This window comes from Orcinus orca, chromosome 21 (assembly GCF_937001465.1).
Source record: "Orcinus orca chromosome 21, mOrcOrc1.1, whole genome shotgun sequence".
Classification (NCBI taxonomy): domain Eukaryota; kingdom Metazoa; phylum Chordata; class Mammalia; order Artiodactyla; family Delphinidae; genus Orcinus; species Orcinus orca.
Window position 1 is genome coordinate 19816912 of NC_064579.1, and position 20039 is coordinate 19836950.

The window sequence follows — 20039 nt, forward strand, 5'->3', positions numbered from 1 at the left end:
AGAAAAATGACATATATTTATAAAACTGGCCTATGAAAATGGGATTCTGGTCAATAGGAACTAGTTCTATCTCTCCATTTTCAGTGATCAGCACATACAGGGGGCAGTCTAGATAATGAATTTGGTTAAAGACACAGGATATGATCAGCTTTCTCCTATTGGTATTAGAAGTTGATTGTCCAATTTGGCTGTTCATTGGGGGCTCAAGTTAATGGAAATTCTTGGGGGTTGGGGTGGGCTTTCCTTTCAGATCACCTGATGTTAATACTGTCAATGCATTAATCATCCTAATTAATAGTCACCTGTTGGTCTGAGACCTCATTCTCAGAGAAGGCTGAGGAAGCCTCCCTCAGACATGGTTATTCAGTGAGCAGATGGTAAGAGGGCCTGTGTTTGCCCCTTCATTTGGAAAACAAGGGGAGATGATGGGCCTGAGAGCCTCTTGGAAAGAGGCTGGAGGGAAACTGTAGATAAGGGAATCATCTGTCACATTGTAGAATGCTATGTGTCTGGACTCATAGTCTAAGAAAACACCAACCTTATGCACTGGCTCTCTAACATGTTGGCCTTTCAAAGGTGATGAGACCCAAAGACTATAATCGTCTCCAATTTTTGAGCCTGTAAGTGAGAAGAGGTCCCCTGGAGGCTTGGGGAGATTCCCCTTTCTGCTCACTGAGTCCTTGCAGATGCCCACCTCCCACTCAGTCTTGTTGCCCATTTCCACCTCCCAGTAGTGTCTCCTGCAGGTGAAGATCTGAGCGCCCAGCACCGTTGCAGATTGGTCAAATCTTTCGGGGTTGTCAGGCAACTGCTGTCGGGTTCCTCCATGTTTCACACTTTTCAGATCCTCAGACAAGACAAGATAGGCGTTGGCCGTGGCTGGATCTAGAGTTATATCCGCTGCAAGAGGGAAAAAGAATGAATCCTCATTTGCATTCTAGAAAACCCTCTTATGTATGTGGAATTGAAATTAAGGTCTTAGTATCTAGTCCTATTTGTTAAAATTTAATTTAGGTGAATGTGGTGGATAGTGTCTCGGAGCCCCTTTTAGTGTTTTACAAAACACAAGAGAGTGAATCTCTAAAAGGAAACCAAAGAGAGTCATGTCAAGAGTGATATTGGATCTCTGATAATGGAATGGAGGTAGTTCTGTTTATAAGACAGTTTTAGAACTAGGAGCTATTTATCCACACAGGTCATATCTTCTGTCATTTGTATTTGCTTTAGCCAAGGTTGGTTATGGTTCTTCAGTTGGGGTGGGAGAGAAATATAGTTATCACTTACTGAACTTCTACTTAGGTGCCAGGCATTTTCTGTACATTATCCCATTTAATTATGGCAAGTATTACTATCTTTTTTCCATTTTCATAAAAGAAAAAACTGAGGCTCATAAAGGTTAGGAAATGGGGCCAAGATGACAAAGTTACTGAGTGTTTGAATAGCAGCTCCTAATCAGCATTTTTCATTACGTCATGCTTAAGTGCAACTTCTTATGAGTTAGTGCAACCACCAGTGACCATTTGATGAAACACATTTTGAACCACTGAGAGAGCTCCTCTCCCAGACTCCTGGGAGGAACTTTCATTGATTATCCAGACAAGATTAGGCACCTCATCATACCATTTCATACTTTTATTTGTAGATCAAATCCCAATCACTAATTCTTTCTTTAATATCATTCTCCTCAATCTCACTGTAAGTTCTACAGAAGCAAAGGCAAGTCTGTCTTATTCATCATTGTAAGTACACTCAGAGACTGATAGCACAGTACCTACTATAGCACATAGTAGGCACTTCTCATATATCTGTTGAGTCCAAAGTCTATTAGGCCTTCTTCTGAAGGTCAGATTGTCAACAAGATAAAAGGTGAAAACTAATGCTGACCTCTCTAGATGTTGGCCAGCCTAAATATTTAGAGCATTTTAAAAGAACATTCTTTGAATGTTCCCTCACTGAGATTTAAGAGTTTAAATCAGCTTTTATCCTGACAAGAACAAAGGTAGAAATGCAGAAACCCCTGAGGAGGTATGTGTACGTGTGCATGTGCAAGGCAATGGGATGAACAAAACAACAATGAAAACAAAGGTAAGAGCAGAACTCAGACAGAAAACAAAACCAGATCAAACATCAATCAAGTCCCGGTGCTTCTGTCTGTTCCGGCAGGGATGGTCTGTGGCCCCCATTAACTCTGAAGACCCCTGGAGGTTCAAAACATCAGGCTGACTTACTGCTAAATTTTCTTAGCATCTCTCTCATTCCCGTGATGTGGCACAGAGTCAGTTCCGTGGTGATGGCCTCTGGACACTGAAGCAAGAGTGGCTCACTCCTACAGGAGGGCAGAGAGTCACTCAGTCTCCTCTGAGCAGACCGCATGACCTGCTCCAACTTGAGAATCCAGCTCATTTTGCCCCAACAGCATGGACACTCTCATCCACACTCTGATAACCTATTGCATCAACACCACACCCCAATAACTGAACACAGAATTGAAACCTACCTTTCCAGTATTCCTCTTACATTCTAAGGGTATAAAAGAAAGAAGGTTAGTTTTTGTGCACTTTGATCACTAGCAAAGACTGAATCTGTTTTGGATACAGTCCTTTGCAAATTTTGCAGAATCCCCTTCCCGTGGCTCTAGAACACCTTGAGTGGGAGAGCATATGGTAGAAAAAAACCCAAACTTCTAGGGGTGAGCTCTTTTAAACGCGAGATGGTTCTCCCAATGACTAGAGATCTCTTTTTCTCATACTGTCACTTTGTTTAGAGAATCTATTGCTGAGAAAGGAGCCAAACTATTGGCTTCATTATCCAATGCCTCCAGGAGGTAGAGATAAGAAAGGAAAGTAGCCCAGTGAGAGCTGAAACTACACCTGTGTACAGTTGGACTGGGTTGTTGGGAAGGCACCAAATTAAATAACATTCTGTGGAGCCAGTCTAGGAAAGAGACATGAAGCTGGAACATAGCTTAGTTTAAGAAGGTCCCAGAGAATGCAGTAGTAGCCTAGGAAGGCAGTAGAGCAAAGATGGTGAGGATTTGGGGCTCAGTATACACAGAATACCTGGGTTCTATCACCTACTAGCTATTTGACAGGCAAACTATCTAACTGCCATAGGTCTGAATTATTAAACAATTGCTACTATTAACCCATTTTGTAGATAACAATCACCTGTTGCAAATATCATAATAGTATTTAACTTTATCAGGTCTTTTTGAGGATGTGATTTAATGTGCCCAACACCTAGTAAATGTTCATTAAACTTAAATTTTTTATTTGGCAAAGCTGAAGTTGCAGCAAGGCAGGCGCAAAAAAATATTGGAGTCATCATTTAACTTGGTTCGGATGTATATTCCTCTGTGTTTTTCCTCCTCTTCAAGACTTTATTTATACTATATAGAACACTCATTCTTTAGGAAAACTTTTTGGGGGGCCAGAATTTAATTTTTCAGGTAAATAAGGAAAAGTTTATTTGGTATGACTTGAAATATGATAGGGGACTACATGTGTTTTCTTCCATGAATTTCTCCAATGTTCTTACCTCAAATGACTCTATGATCGAGTTCTGACACATGGACTCTATCTGTCCAATTGTTTTGCTCAAGCTTTGAATTCGCTGGGTCAGCTTGATCTCATGGTCCCTCAGTCTCCTCAGGTTCTCTCTTTCCTCCGTTTCCAGTAGCTGGAGCTGCAGCTGCTCCTCCTCCTTCAGGAACTGGTGCATTTTTGCATATTCTGACACAACAACCTGTTTACAGGTCTTTGTCTCTTCCTGCCATCACGCGTGTGTAAACACACACACACATGAACAATATAATAAAGTTAGTAACAGAAACACTTATGCAGATTTTTAATCCTTACAAAGTTCAAGAGTTCCATTGTGACAATTCTTGAAACCTGACACATAACACATACAGTCTATTGACTAGCTGGGTGGATAGTTTGATATTTTAGAAGATGTGTGTACTGTAGCTATAGTAGCAAAGAAAACCAAAATTTCTACTCCTAGGAGGCTGTCATTCTACTGGGAACAATGAAAAGTAAACAGTCAAGTAAAAATATAATAGATGGTGATCAGTACCATTATTTTTGAAAAGTAAAGCAAAATAGGGCTTCCCTGGTGGCGCAGTGGTTGGGAGTCCGCCTGCCAATGCCGGGGACGCAGGTTCGTGCCCCGGTCCGGGAAGATCCCACATGATGCAGAGTGGCTAGGCCCGTGAGCCATGGCCGCTGAGCCTGCGCGTCCGGAGCCTGTGCTCCGCAATGGGAGAGGCCACAACAGTGAGAGGTCCGCGTACCACACACACAAAAAAAAAAGTAAAGCAAAATAAAGTAAGGGAAAAAATTAGGGGAGGGACTTCCCTGGTGGCGCAGCAGTTAGGATTTCGCACTCCCAATGCAGGGGGCCCAGGTTTGATCCCTCATCAGGGAAATAGATCCCACATGCATGCTGCAGCTAAGAGTTTGCATGCCACAACTAAGGAGCCTGAGAGCTGCAACTAAGGAGCCCACTGGCTGCAACTAAGGAGCACACGTGCCTCAATTAAGACCCAGTGCAACCAAAGAAATAAAACTTTTTTAAATAAATAAATAAATAATAAATAAATAGGGTAACTGCTTAGTTCTTTAAAAAAAATAGGGGAAAAAACATGCATTCATTTATTCAACAAATATTTATTCAATGAAGTAGGCAATGGATCACATACTAGGACTAGAAATGATCATCACAAATACTCCCATGTAAGAACTCAAAGATTATTGGAATAATCAGATACATGCTTATTTTTTTAATATTTAATAAAACATTTAATTCTGTGCTTTGCTAGACAGCTCAAATTCTGATCTGTGACTAACCTCAAGCTTTTGTTCAGGTGTTCTAATCCACACTACTATTTTGCTTTAATTTCCCTTCTGTTTATTTCTTTTTTATCTGCCCTTTTTCCCCAAAAGGATTTGAGATGTTCCTTTTTCTGTCAACTTCCATTCTATGTTATATGTCTTTAACTTGTATATTTAATAATTATAATCAGAGCAGAAATAAAGGTAGCCACCATGTGGTATAGGTACACCAAGAAGGGAGAAATAAGCCAGCCTGGGGATGGGAGAATTTGAGATGAGTCTTGAGATTCCCAGATGGACAAGCAGAGGTGGGCAGCCCAAAGCAAGAATACTCCATGTTATAGGACTGGGACTGGAAAATTTTGTCATTTTCCCCTTGGTATTTCACGACATGTCCCTTTAGTCCTCCTCATAGAATCACATACAAGATGCAAAAGTGAACCAGATACTGACCTTACACAATATCACTCTCTCCTTCTCATGGGTTAATATAACCTGAGTTTCATTTTTCTTTTTACGCAAAATATTTAGGATTTCCTGGAGTTTCTCCTGCAATAGAAACAAACTCTGTGGCAAATGAGCAGAGCACCAGGTCATGAAGGAGTCTTGAGGACCAGGTACAAGATGACTGAGACTCTAGATCAAAGGGTGAAGCAGGACCCACACCAAATTTGTGGTCTGGTGCCTGGAGATTAGCACCCATGAATGTCACCCATAGAAAATATTATGGGAATTAAGCGATGGAACCTGATTTGTGTTCTGAAATTTATATCAAGCAGCCAATCTTGCTTTATGATGCTCCTCAGCCTCATTGAAGAGATTCATTCTGTTTATTCCATGACCTTGGGTTGAGGAATCCTTTACACCCTGCTCATCATCAGACAACACCTTAGCGGCAGCTAGCATTCTCTCATAGCTGCCTTGGTTGCCCTCACTCTGCAGCACCTGGGATCTGAGCTGCTTGCTGATGCCAACCAGCCTCCCCAGATGCTCATTGGGCTGGAAATGTGGGATCTCCAAGGTCCTCCAGCACTCAGGACAAGATAAAGGAGTGTTATGTTCCTCCCAGCTTCTCAGGAGACACACCAGACAAAAGCTGTGCCAACACTCGGTGGTCACTGGGCCGGTGAAATAGTCCAAGCAGATGAAACAGGTCAGTTCCTCCCTGAGATTCTCCATCAAACCTGCTGTAGACATTTTCTCAAAGGACATCAGAGCAAGGTCACGCCTTTATTCTGGGATTAGAAAATCCTCCCTGAGAGTCTATTGTTTTGAGTAACAAGTGGGTAATCAGTTGCTATGGTGTTATTACATGAAATTCTTATTCTCCTCTGTGACTGATTTCACCAGTTGACACAAAACCAATTACGACTTAATGTGGAACCTCTACATACTGGGTTCATCATCAACCCCAAACTTTTGAGGAATCTCATCGTACAAGCAAGCCATGTGCTGGATACTGAGGATACTTGCTCCCAACCGTTGTCATTTCAAGAGTCGGTTACTGTATATGAATAACACCATGAAACCGTTGAAACACATTGGTTTTACGCTGGAGGTTTGGGTAATTTGGTGTAAGCCAGTACAGAGATTTAAATTATGATGATCTCTGATAATATCTGAATTGGAATCTCCTCCAAATCTTTTAGAAAACTCCACTAATGGAATCTAGTTGAGAAACTGAAGGAAGAAAACTATAATATATATTTCTTCACTCATTAGGCCATTTTCTTTCTTTGACCAAAGCTACAAACTTTGTGCTCCTTTATCAGGTACTGTGTCCTTTTTTTTTTTTGCGGTACGCAGGCCTCTCACTGCTGTGGCCTCTCCCGTTGCGGAGCACAGGCTCCGGACGCGCAGGCTCAGCGGCCATGGTTCATGGGCCTAGCCGCTCCACAGCATGTGGGATCTTCCCGGACTGGGGCACGAACCCGTGTCCCCTGCCTCAGCAGGCGGACTCTCAACCACTGTGCCACCAGGGAAGCCCAGTACTGTGTCCTTTGATTTAATTTTATTCACCCCCCAAAATGAGAATAATTCCAATGAAGTATTCCCTGACTTTCAATGTACAATGGATTACTAGAGTTATATTTATTGCTCTGCCCTGCAGACCGTGATACTCACCTCTCTGCTACCATAGAAAACATCAAAAACATCATTGTTGTTGGAAGTTGCCTCAAGGAGCCATTACATTATGGAGTGGATGGAAAGACATATTTTAGGATAAATATAATTTTGCTCACTTATTTTCATTCTTTGAAAATGTTTAAACTAGGCCTTCTTAAACCTCTTATCACTTCTTACTGAACAGAAATTAAATGTGTAGACATTATTTTTAGACTGACGAAAAAATATATAGTATACAAACTGTGTGCAATGACCTCTGAGATTAGTGCCAAATCCTATAAATTTGCTGTCTTATGCTCATGAGTCCCTTCTTGCCATGGCCCATCCTCCACTCACTGCATGCCAAGAAGTGGAATCTTAAAAGCTTAAAAGCTCAGAGTCTAACCAGTTCTGTCCTCCCATTAAGTTCATACCTTATTTCTATTTTTCTCCTGTCACTCTCCAGCTTGGCAACCTTCTATGGTTCTCCATTACCTGTGTTATTCCATTAATTCCTTTCTGACTTTCATGGTTCCAACTGATTCTTCTTTTCCACTCATCTCCAGCAGGATGTTGAGTGTTTCCTTACCTTGAACTTTTGTTCAAAAAGGAATTTTCTAGCCCGAAATAGTTCTTCCTCCACCTTCCTTCCTCCTAGTCAAAACTCATTTTTCTGAAGTCATTAATGTTTTAATCATACATCCTTTGTGAATGAGTGGGATGAGATTTTTTGCTAGGAAAAGGAAGAACTAGAGCAAAGAGTTATACTAGCTTAAATAGGAGGAGTGGTAGCATCAGTTTGGGGTCATGAAATCTCTACTGTTCAGATTGCTTCTATGCTAGTAACCAGGGGCTTCAAAATATTGTTAGGAGTTAGTCTCAAGTAAGGGTCTTGCAAAACACACACACACACACACACACACACACACTCACACACACACACACAAAACCAAAAAACTACACTAACATGAACTGCCATCTCTGGAAAAAGGATTTATAAATTACCACCTACATTCAGTGTGTTATTCACACACAAACTCAGGAATCTTTAACATTGACCAGAATCATTAGAATAAGCCCTACCATAGAGTTATGGTACATCACAGAACCTGTATTCCAATTTGGAATGGGGAGACTGGCATGTTCTAAGTTCAAGTCACACTGATCCGTTCCATCCCACTTCCCTCTTCCAAATAAACTCCTTTCATAAACTCAACACAATAACCATATCTTATTCATTGCTGACTAGAGGGATTCTTTTGCACGTAGCAAGGGATCAATTTGTCTGTAAATAAGTTTTAAATGAACAACGAGGGGAACCATATTGTTGTAGAATCACAGTCTTTTATCTAACTGGAAACCAAGAGATCATATAATCCAACTACCTGCTAAAGATGATGAAGAAACTAAGACAAATAAATTGAGTTGGTTCCCTGAATACTTACTCTGAGTCAGGCCAGGGCTAGGAAGCTGGGTCTCCTACCTCCTGTCATTCTCTTCTGTCAACAGTACACTGCATCTCACTTGTTGTCTTGTGAGTGGGTGAAAATTTCCAGTTATGTCAATGAAACGAATATGGCTCAAGTGCTTTCAGAACGAAATTAGAGAGCTATCATTATGGCGTGATCAGGTGACAAGCATCTGAATTCACTGGCTACACTCACTATTGGGAATGCAGACTTTTTCTTTACCTTCTCTCTGAACACATTGATTAGGCTTAATTCACAGATGAGGACGTTTATAGAGTGGGCCAGCCTTCCCAGAATACATTACACCAACCCTCGGGTACTGTACTGCCAGACGTGATTTCTGCGATCAGCAATTCAAATAGCTTTTTTTCTGGCCTGTCTCCTCCTACGGAGGTGACAGTAAGGATACCCCAAGAGGTCCACAGTCACAACTGTCACCAACTTGCAATTAAGGTTGGAACACGCAGAAAAGAGGAACCTTAAGGATACAGTGAGGGCTGGGAGTTCCCTGGCGGTCCAATGGTTAGGACTCAGTGCTTTCATTCCAGTGGCCCAGGTTAATCCCTGGTTGGGGAAGATCCCACAAGTCATGTGATGCAGGCAAAATATATGTATATATATAAATATATATAGTGAGTGCTTATTCATTGATATACATATATATATATTTATATAGTGAGGGCTTATTCATTGATGAAGGCAGTGGATTAGATAGGGACATAATTTGAAAAATATCGTGCTTGAAAGCCTGGTTTTAAAAAATATGTCTGTCATTTCATATCAGTGTGGAAAAGATAGATTATCCAACAAACGGTTTAGGACAAGTAGGGGTAGCCATCTGGGAAAAAAAAAAAAAAAAGTTGGATCTCTGCCTAACAGTTTACACCAATGTGTATTCCAGATGTGTGTGTGTGTGTGTGTGTGTATTTTCCCCATTCTAGTCATGAATTTCTACTCATATTACTTCCCTTTGTATTGCTTTTTTCACCTTATTATTTTATTTTTGTATGTGTTTTTGTTCTAGATTACCCCACATCTATTTAACAAGTGAGAAGCATATTTGTTAAACATATGGCCAATTATTGCATCCAAAGGATGAAGCACATTGTAAAAGGAGATAATTGGTAACTTAGTAGAAATTTAAAACGGAAGACTTAGAGAAGGCTTTTTAAAGCATGCTTTGGAGTTTAGGCGCCACTAAGGAAAAAATGAAGCTAAAATAACTAAAAATTAAATATTTCTATACAGCAAAATAATAAAATAACCAAATAAATGTTTGAAAATTACAATCTAGGAAAGAGACTTTGGAACACGTGTGTCAAATACCTTATCAAATTATGAAGAGGTCATCAAAAAAGTATACTTAAAAATAGTAGCTCTTCTTATTACTATATAGCCATTTAAAAATAACAGATCTATTTATATACACTGACATGACATGACATCCATTAAATGATATTAACGGGGAAATACATTTTTACTCCCCCAAATAGTTTAAGTATAAACAATAAAAATTAGGTTATATATGTATTTTTTCCTACAAAAATGAGGCCATGCTATAGAGGTTGATAGTGTATCTGTATACACAAAGGCATAGAAAAAATATGGAATTTCATGGATATGACAACAAAAGCACAGACAACAAAAGCAAAAATAGACAAGTGGGACTACATTAAACTAAGAAGCTTCTATACTACAAAGGGAACAATTAACAGAGTAAACAGGCAACCAACAGAATAGGAGAAAATATTTGCAAACCATGTATCAGATAAGAGGTTAATTTCCAAAATATATAAGGAAATCTTATAACTCAACAGCAGAAAAACAACAACAAAATAACACAAAACTAATAACCCAATTAAAATATGGGCTAAAGGAGCTTCCCTGGTGGCGCAGTGGTTGAGAGTCTGCCTGCCGATTCAGGGGACGCGAGTTCATGCCCCAGTCTGGGAGGATCCCACATGCCACGGAGCGGCTGGGCCCGTGAGCCATGGCCACTGGGCCTGCGCGTCTGGAGCCTGTGCTCCACAACACGAGAGGTCCACGTACAGCAAAAAAAAAAAAAAAAAAAAAAAAAAAATGGGCTAAAGACTTGAATAGGCATTTCTCTAAAAAAGACACACCAAAGACTAACAGGTATGTGTATAAAAAGATGCTCAATGTCACTAATTACCAGGGAAATACACAACAAAACCACAATGAGATATCACTTCACAGTTGTCAGGAAGACCATTACAAAAAAAAAAAATGTTGGTGATGACGTGGAGACATTGGAACCCTTGTACACTGTCAGTGGGAACACAAAATTTTCCATACTATGCAGGAAAATAGTATGGAGTTCCTCAAAATACTAAAAATAGAACTACCATATGATCCAGCAAACCCACTTCTGGGTATTTGTCTAAAAGAATTGAACTCAAGATCTTGAAGAGGTATTAGCACTCCAGTGTTCATTGCAGCACTATTCACAAAAGCTTAGATGTGGAAACAACCTAGATGTCCATTGATGGATGAAAAGAAAAAGAAAATGTGGTATATACACACAATGGAATTATTCAGCTTTTAAAAAGAAGGAAATCCTGCCATGCATGACAACATGGGCCTTGAGGACATTATACTAAATGAAATAAGCCAGTCACAAAAGGACAAATACTGGATATTCTACTTATATGAAGTATCCAAAAGAGTCAAGTGCACAGAATCTGAAAGAAGGGTGGTTGTTAGGAGCTGGGGCGGGTAGGATGGGAAGTTGCTAATCAAGAGTCATAAAATCTCAGTTATGCAAGATAAATAAAACTGAAAAAGAAAGAACGAAAAAGTATGAAAAGATACACACCAAACTGGTAGACTTTGGTATGGTGAAATTGGAGCATTGGAAGGAATCGCTTTTACTTCTTTGTATATGAAAATAGACTTTATTTTTTTTAACCATTTAATGTATTTTCAGCATTTTTCCAGTAGAGAAATATTGGGGAATGGGGTAGGGTGTGGCTTTGAGTAAGCCAATTAATGAGGCAGTTTCCTTCAGGTTGAAGGATAAAATAATCTCAGAGGATTGGTTTTATAATAGGGAAGAACCTTTGTATTCTATTACAAGTTAATCACTAAATGGATGTTGCCTGTTAGCTTCAATTAGATGTAATGGCACAAATCTGGGAACCCTGCCTCCCAGGTAAAGAGCATTAAGCTAAAATACCTTTGTTTAGCTCACAGGAAACATCCTGACAGGCCCACCTGTGAATGACCGCAGGGAGGAAGAAATTAACACATCCCCTCAGGAGGCTGACAGGAACCTGGAAATGTTTGACTTTACTCCCTCCTCTTTTAGTATAAAAAAAGCCTGAATTCTAACTCAGGCAGGATGGTTCCTTGGGACAGGAGTCCACCATCTTCTTGGTCTTCCCGCTTTCTGATTAAGGTTGTTATTCCTTGCCCCGACAACTCATCTCTCAATTTATTGGCCTGTTGTGCAGCAAGCAGTATGAACTTGGACTTGGTAATGGTTTCAGCCATGATATAATAGATTTTTTTTAATGGTTTGTGATTTCAATGCAACTTTTATTTATTTAACTAACAGGTATTGAACCCCTATTATACTAAGATCCCACAAGCCACGTGCCACTGCCAAAAAAGAGTGGTAGAATTTAAATTCATTGGCTGCTTTGGCATTTTCATAGAGGAAATGTTTCATTCTGGCTGGAAAATCAGGGAAAAATTCATTTGATCCGTACCTTTAAACTAAAGGCCTAAGTACATTTTTAACAAAGGAATAAGCTACTATTTAGAAGTGAGAAAACTCTGAGGATATTTGAAGAATAAAATACAGGATCTGACAGTGGGTCAAAATATTACAATAACAAAAAATCTAGATTGTAACATTCTTTTCATCCAAGAAATATTAAAAGCCCCAATTCAGCTTAGAATAACCTTTGTTATTCTTTCTAGGTAGCACAGACAACACCTGGAGGGCAGTTCAGAGGGGAGGGTCCTGGTGTTATAAATTCATACTCAGTTAAAAGTTGTAACCCAGGTCGGTGGTTGAGAGTTGCCTTCCAGAGCTTTGACAATTTACACATCTTATATGAGAATTTAAGGTGAGGGGTTTTTGTTTGTTTTTCTGGAGAATAAACACTTTATTTGCTCATCCCTTTGCATTAAGAAAAGTTAATTGTTGAAAATGTATTTGTTCCATGCTTCATGCTGGATGCTTTATGTACTTTATCTTCTAAAGAGATAAAAAGGGAAGCCGAGGAAAAGAAAAAAAATGTATGCGTTGGGAAGCCTGACCAGGAAACTTTTTTAAAGCAGTTCAAACAAATAGTGAAAAATAAGAATAAAAAGACATGGTCTAAATTTAGGATGGACTATTAAGAAAAAGGAGTTATAGTGTTAACTTTCCCCCTTTTAATAGGGAGTATGGGACTTGAGATTATTACAAATAATTTTGAGTTACTACCCATGTAAACAGTATTTAATATCAGTAAAGGATAATACTAGATTAAAAAAACCCTCGAGTGCAAGGATCACTTGTGTCTTGCTTCTATCATATGACACCCTTTATGAGATGCCTATCACTTAATTCTGCAGGAATTATTAAATATCTTCACGTTCCAGGTGGTGTACCATACCCAGTAAATTAGAAAAATAATTATCCCACAGTACACAAATATTTTATAGGTAAGGAAACAGATGCTTATGTGTATACATGTTGCTTCCTCGTCTTTAATGGGAAAGTCTGCTTTTTGCTTTTCTCAAGGAAATCTTAACATTTATTCCTAAGATTCTCTCACCATAAAACAGTATCTTTAGAGAAACAAGAGCACGAGACTAGCGAGTACAAAAAGAGAACTCTGGCACTGTACGAAGCACCATTCTCAACACTTCTATATATGTACTTACTTAATCCTCTCAATGGCCCTAGAAGATAGATATGAGTTCTATCCTCACTTACAGGTGAGAAAACAAACCCTAGTTATGAACCTTGCCCTAGATCCACAGAGGTGGCCTAACTTCAGTGTCCATGCTATTACCCACAGAGCTATACTGCCATTTCCACAGGACTGAATGAATCACAAACATCAAACTCAAGGGGTTTACAACTGTGACCAAAAACAGGTTTGCTGGTTATGCAAGGATCCAGTCAAATCAAGCCCTGAAGGTCGATGGGGTAAGTGTCTCCCCCTCCAACTATCCACTGGTAATTGGTGCCAGATACTGCAGGTGGCGCTCCTCCCGTGTTTATGTATTGTTTGCAGCCAAAGATGTCAAGGTCTTAAGAGAGCACTTCTAGGTAAGTTTGTGACACAGCTTCTTAAGAGAACCCATGGAATCTCTTGAGAAAAAAAAAATTGTCACTTTCTTCCCCACCCTTGCCCTTTCTTGGACATTGAGGTACAAAAGGTCTAAGAAAATACCTGTTGGGCTAGGGTGCCAATTATAGTTGGAGAGAACCCTAGAGAAGAGCGGGGGTCTTAGGCATAGCTGGGAATTCATGAATTGTAGCAATTCATGCTAATAATTAGGTACTGTATGAGTGTGCTTGGGGAAAATTTCTGCAAGTATAAGAACTAAATGCTAAATGCCTTTAAGGAGCTGTGACATGAGGGACCAGGCAATATTGTTCTGATTATGATTGAAACTAAGGGAAGTTTAAACAAACAAGCAAACAAAAAAGACTTTTAGGAATACTTGGGGAAGAGCACCCCCAAAAGGTTGAACTCTGCTGGCAGAGCAACTGGGGATGCAAAGCACGTTTTATGGTCACAAGTTAGGCTAGGACATTGAGGTTTCATATAAGCCACCTTCTAGGTGCCCCAAAATGCCTCTTTTTTAAACCCTTTCCGTCTTTTAGAGTTGTAGTTCTCAAACTTAGTTGTATGTGCTCACCTCATAAGTTAAATAATACGTGAAGCCTATGGCCTACCTCCAGAGGTTCTGATTAGATTGGTTTAGTGCCCTAATTGGAAGAGTATGTCTCAGCATCACCTGGAACTTTTTGGAAGTGTAAACTTTTGAGCCCCGCCCCAGACCTACTGAATCAAAACCTCTGGGTGGGGCCCAGAAATCTGTGCTTTAACCAGATCTCCTGGTGACTCTGATGTACTCTAAAGCTTACAGGCCACTGATTTAGGCATCACGATTGTTAGAGCTCTTCGGAAAACTCTAATATGCAGTGAAATTTGAGGACCAGGAATTCAACGAACAAAACTACTTTGTAAGACTAGTTTCCGCCGCAGTGCAGGCTGGCCCCTTGGTCATGTTTTCATCCTGTCTTTAGTAAAGCCATCTGTCTCCCTCCTCTTAGAAACAAGAGTTTCCAGCAGAAATGTGGATGGGGAATAACATTCTGAGCGAGGTCTAAGGTAGAGGAATTAGAGTCCCACACAACTTCTCAATGGGGTAAGAATGGCAATTAAAGCCAATATTTTATAATAACTATAAATGGAATATAACCTTTAAAAATTGTGAATCATTATATTGTACACCTATAACTTATATAATATTCTACCTCAACTATACTTCAATTTTTTTTTTTTTTTTTGCTGTACTCGGGCCTCTCACTGTTGTGGTCTCTCCCGTTGCGGAGCACAGGCTCCGGACGCGCAGGCTCAGCGGCCATGGCTCACGGGCTCAGCCGCTCCGCGGCATGTGGGACCTTCCCAGACCAGGGCACGAACCCGCGTCCCCTGCATCGGCAGGCGGACTCTCAACCACTGCGCCACCAGGGAAGCCCTATACTTCAATTTTTAAAAGTGAAAAAAAAGTGGGGAAAAAAGATAGCATTACATGACTGAGAGGATGAAGAATGTGATTGTAAGCTGATTCTGAAGACAAATCTCTGATCTTGCAAAAGACCAGGTTAAAATGAAATTCTTTTTCTTCTTGATCCTTCTCTGCCTCCCTGAAAAGGACAATGGCTGCCTCAGATGTACCAGATATCATGGAAGAGCTTACTTGTTCTATCTGTTTGTACTTTTTTTTTTTTTTTTGCGGTACGCAGGCCTCTCACTGCTGTGGCCTCTCCCGTTGCGGAGCACAGGCTCCGGACGCACAGGCTCAGCGGCCATGACTCACGGGCCTAGCCGCTCTGCGGCATGTGGGATGTTCCCGGACCGGGGCACGAATCCATGTCCCCTGTGTATCTGCAGGCGGACTCCCAACCACTGCGCCACCAGGGAAGCCCTGTTCATACTATTTGAACAAACCACTTGCAGTTGACGTGGACACAAGTCTTGCTGTGATTGCCTCTTAAGAAATTGGAAGGAAAGCCGTGGTAACAGAGAGATCGAAGGTGTAACCTGCAGCTGGGGATGATGGCTGAGATAGCAAAGTCTTCACATGATGGACTTAAAGACTAGCATATGTGAGATATACCAAGAAAAACTGAAGAGGTTCTGTGAGATAGAGCAGATGCCCTTTTGTGAGATTGTAATAAGGAAGAACCTTTGTATTCTATTAGAAGTTAATCACTAAAGGGATGTTGCCTATAAGCTTAAATTATACATAATGGCCCATCTCTGGGAACCCTGCTTCCCAGGTAATAATGAGTACTAAGCTAAGACACCTTTGTTTAGCTCACAGGAAACATCCTGAGCAGGCCCACCTGTGAATGACTGCAGGGAGGAAGAAATTAACACATCCCCTCTGAAGGCTGATGGGAACCAGGAAGTGTTTGACGTTACTCCCCTTTTAGTATAAAAGGAACCTGAATTCTAACTCAGGCAGGATGGTTCTCTGGGGCATGAGCCCACCATCTTCTCGGTCTGCTGGCTTTCCAAATAAGGTTGTTATTCCTTGCCCCAACAACTCATCTCTCAATTATTGGCCGGTCGTGCAGTGAGCAGTACGAGCTTAGGCTCAGTAACAAGATCTGTTTTCTTTCTTGAGAAAACAAGCCTCACAGTGTTTACCATTAAGAAGGCAAAAATTTTCAAGGCAAAATTGTCTTCCAGATTTTAGGGATTCATTCTCAATCATTCTTTCCTCTTTAAATACCTTGGGTCTTCAAAGTGATACATATTGAAATCATTTTTCCATCCCTGACCTGTCAACTATGGAGATTTGGGAGCCCCAGAGACCCCATTTTGAATGGGAATAATTAATTTTCACTTTATAACTCATGCCTAAGTTTGTGTTATAACTTCTATTTTATAGATCTAGCATAGCAACCTCCAAGAGGAGTTAATAGTGATCTTTCCTTTTCAGAATGAGGTCCAAGAAATCCTGGATTTTCTATGCAAGGTGTGAAAGTCTCATGAGAGGGACCTTCCTTAGAAGAGAAAAATGAACATGTACACATACCTGGCAGTCTGCCGAATAAGGATGACCACGAGATCAACAAGTCTTCGGTGAGTCCAGGCGCGTAGGTTGTAGCTCCACGTCTTACCACAGCATACAAGCACCAGTTTGTTCAAATGTGAGGACCTAGAGTGTACCACAAGGCTGAAAAATAAGTTATCCCTGCAAAGAAGCTAGCACATGAAGAAACCAGAAAAGTATCAATAATCGGACAGTCATGATCTAGAACCTATTGTGCAGTGGCTGTAGTGGATGTATAAAGAAAACAAACTCGGACACCATTTCTAGGAAATCTATAAGGATTGTGCCCAAAGGCCCCTTCTTCAACTCTAATAGGGCGTGGGGAGCACAGGGAGGTCCAGAAGACACAATTATTATGTACAAAGACCTGGAAATAGGAACAAGTCAAACTCATCAGTAAACTAAAGTTACTTGGGAGAAGATAGGCAGGGTCTTATAAATCTAAAGAAATCTTAGTTGACTCCAAAGAAGTAAATTCATATCAACTAAAGTGTTAGGAGACTGGCATAGTCAGATTTTTTCTTTTTCTATGACTGGCTGTAAGCTGGGTTCAAAATAGCTAAAACTGTCACAGATCTTGATAGTTGGTTGCAGTGCTAAGCTGAACCAGGGGAATGGCAGTGGGGATGGAGAGAAGTCAACCTACTAATGATGTGTAAAGGAGACTAGTGTCTTAGTCTGTTTGGGCTCCTATAACAAAATACCACAGATTGGGTGGCTTATAAACATTTACCGCCCACAGTTCTGGAGGCTGGAAGTCCAAGATCAAGGTGCCAGCCTGGTCACAGTCTAATAAGAACCTTCTTCTGGTTCTCACTGTGTCTTCACACAGAAGGGATTAGGGAGCTCTGTGGGATCTCTTTTAGCACTAATCCCATTCATCAGGGCTTCACCCTCATGACCTCATCACCTCCCAAAGGCCCCCACCTCCTAATACCATCACATTGGGGGGTTAGGATTTTAACATAAATTTGGGGAGGCTACAAATATTTAGACCATAGCAATAGCTGAGACAACTATAGAAGTATGGAGAAAATAGACACTGATAATACAGATATCTTTGAACAACTGAGTGGATATTGTTGCCTTTTTCATAGGAAGAGAATGGGGCTAGAAGCGTATGTGCGTATTCTGGATTTGTTGACTCTGAGGTACCTGCATGATCTCTGAACAGAGATTTCCAACAATCAACATACTCAAACCTGAGAGTCTAAAAATCAGTAGAAAGAACTAAACTAGAGATGAATATTTAGCATACAGATGGTAACTGAAGACTAAGGAGCAGATAGCTGCCCAGGAAGAATATGTAAACTGAGTCATATAGGTTGGAATGATCCTAGAAAACAGGGGAAGTTCAAGGTTTTATTAGATATCAGACATCCTTGGGAATTGTCTTATTAGGACTAGAAATTGACTGTAGGACTAGAAATAGCATGTTCTATGATACAAAAAAAAGGAGTTGTGACAAGAAAATCACATTGATTCAAACGTGACTTTTTCCCATCATGTTGAAGTTTTGCGCCAGGTAAGAACAGTTGAAGGTGAAGTACACTAATATAGCCAAATGCAGCGAGCCATCAGTGTGGTAACCTCTCCACTACCATGATGACCATTCACCCTAGAGTCTTCTTGGTTCAGTTTAACCAGATACTATCTTTGAGATGCTTATTTTGTTGTTCCTCTGTGCATTTTGCCCTTGCCGCCTTAACTCCACACCCTCAATCCTCCGCTAAACTTCTACCAAATAACTTTGACTCTTTAAAAAAGCTGGTTCAACAGGTAACTGTTTTTGTGTTGTTGTCTTTGACTGTACTACATTTTTTTTAATGGCTGTTAATATTGTAATAAACATCTGGTTCAAGTTGTATACTGATTGGGGACTTCCCTGGCAGTCCTGTGGCTAAGACTTCATGCTTCCATTGCAGGGGGCACGGGTTCAACCCCTGGTTGGGGAACAAAGATCCTGCATGCCTCTTGGCCCCCCCAAAAAAAATTGTATAGTGATTGAGCATTTTGCTCCAACACTTATACAAACACTATTAGTGCATGATTTGGCAGAATGTAAGGTGTCTTGAATTTTTAAGAAAACGTACAACATAGCAGAAATGCCTAATTAAAAAATGCGGCATTCCATCAAGATCAAGCTAGATTTAAATGAAAGACAGATAACTCTATTGAATCGAGGAAATAACTCATGGAAAAACCTATCAAATAATGTGTATATGTTGTTGAGAAGGGAGGCATGTTTTCAGTTTCAGAAACAGAAAGCTATGGGGCTGCTAACACAGTGAATAACGTTTAGAGTCCCACCAGGGTCTCTGACAAGATCCTACTGAGCACCCTGGCAGACCTAGCTGGTCACTGTACCACACTATGCAGGGTGAAAAGGAACTGCAAAATAATCACGTAGGAAGGTATTTATCAGAATCAAGATAAGATGTCAGTTTGCTTGATGGGTACCCTGGATACCTGCAGCCTCAGTGCTCATGCCCAATGGAAGTTTCCAGCCAAATGTAACCTCACTTAACCTAGGAGCTAATTATTTCCTAGTAGGTTAGTACAGTACTTTTAACCAATCACAACCAGACTCTTAATATTTTGGTATTGAACATGTAAAAATCTATTTAGTGTCATTCCTAATGTTTAGGAGTACATAGCTTATGGTAATAGCCATGTAACTCCAATCTGAAATATACAATTGAGTCACTGACTTAAGATTTGTGATTTTAAGTGGGGACCCAAATATATACAAAGCACTGTAATATTTTAAAACTCCAGGTTTACTATTTTTATAAGCTTAATTTATCACAAGAGTTTAATGCTTAGGGGAGATTTTTTAAAAATTTATTTATTTATTTATTTATTTTTGGCTGTGTTGGGTCTTCGTTTCTGTGCGAGGGCTTTCTCTAGTTGCGGCAAGCAGGGGCCACTCTTCATCACGGTGCACGGGCCTCTCACTATCGTGGCCTCTCTTGTTGCGGAGCACAGGCTCCAGACGCGCAGGCTCAGTAGTTGTGGCTCACAGGCCCAGTTGCTCTGAGGCATGTGGGATCTTCCCAGACCAGGGCTGGAACCCGTGTCCCCTGCATTGGCAGGCAGATTCTCAACCACTGCGCCACCAGGGAAGCCCCAGGGGAGATTTTTAAGTCAAACAATTGAAGTTATTGACTATACCATTGTTACTGGAGGCCTATGAAAGTATCTTGTGGTAAACTGTAATTTAAATTTGAGGCATTTTCTTTTATAAATTGGCAAAATTTTTAGTTAACATTTAATAGAGGTAAGGAAGTATTATGAAATTTGGCTGTGA

At 40.4% G+C, this 20039-nt stretch overlaps 1 protein-coding gene and 1 long non-coding RNA gene across 2 annotated transcripts; one reads left to right on the forward strand and one right to left on the reverse strand.

The window, feature by feature from the left end:
• Positions 1-349: 349 nt before the first annotated feature.
• TRIML1 (tripartite motif family like 1) lies at positions 350-6044 on the reverse strand. The gene is made up of 6 exons (XM_004277187.2): positions 5625-6044; positions 5289-5384; positions 3538-3768; positions 2498-2520; positions 2229-2326; positions 350-900 (listed from the first exon to the last, which is right to left on the reverse strand). Exons 1-6 carry the CDS (start codon positions 6030-6032, stop codon positions 350-352), a joined length of 1407 nt encoding a protein of 468 aa, XP_004277235.1. The 5' UTR covers positions 6033-6044.
• Positions 6045-12343: 6299 nt separating this feature from the next.
• On the forward strand, positions 12344-16747 carry LOC125962821 (uncharacterized). Its single transcript, XR_007474579.1, has 4 exons — positions 12344-12504; positions 13447-13577; positions 14715-14809; positions 16616-16747. It is a non-coding gene; the product is annotated as an uncharacterized LOC125962821 (long non-coding RNA).
• The last annotated feature ends 3292 nt before the right edge of the window (positions 16748-20039 follow it).

What these genes read in the sequence shown, in the direction of transcription:
- TRIML1 (XM_004277187.2), bottom strand. Translation starts at nt 6,032, where the DNA reads ATGTCTACAGCAGGTTTGATGGAGAATCTCAGGGAGGAACTGACCTGT. An exon ending in AGGCTGAGGAGCATCATAAA is followed by an intron (nt 5,385 to 5,624) that starts GCAAGATTGGCT and finishes TTTCTATTGCAG; the next exon opens with GAGAAACTCCAGGAAATCCT. An exon ending in GTAAGAGGAATACTGGAAAG is followed by an intron (nt 2,327 to 2,497) that starts GTAGGTTTCAAT and finishes GCCCTCCTGTAG; the next exon opens with GAGTGAGCCACTCTTGCTTC.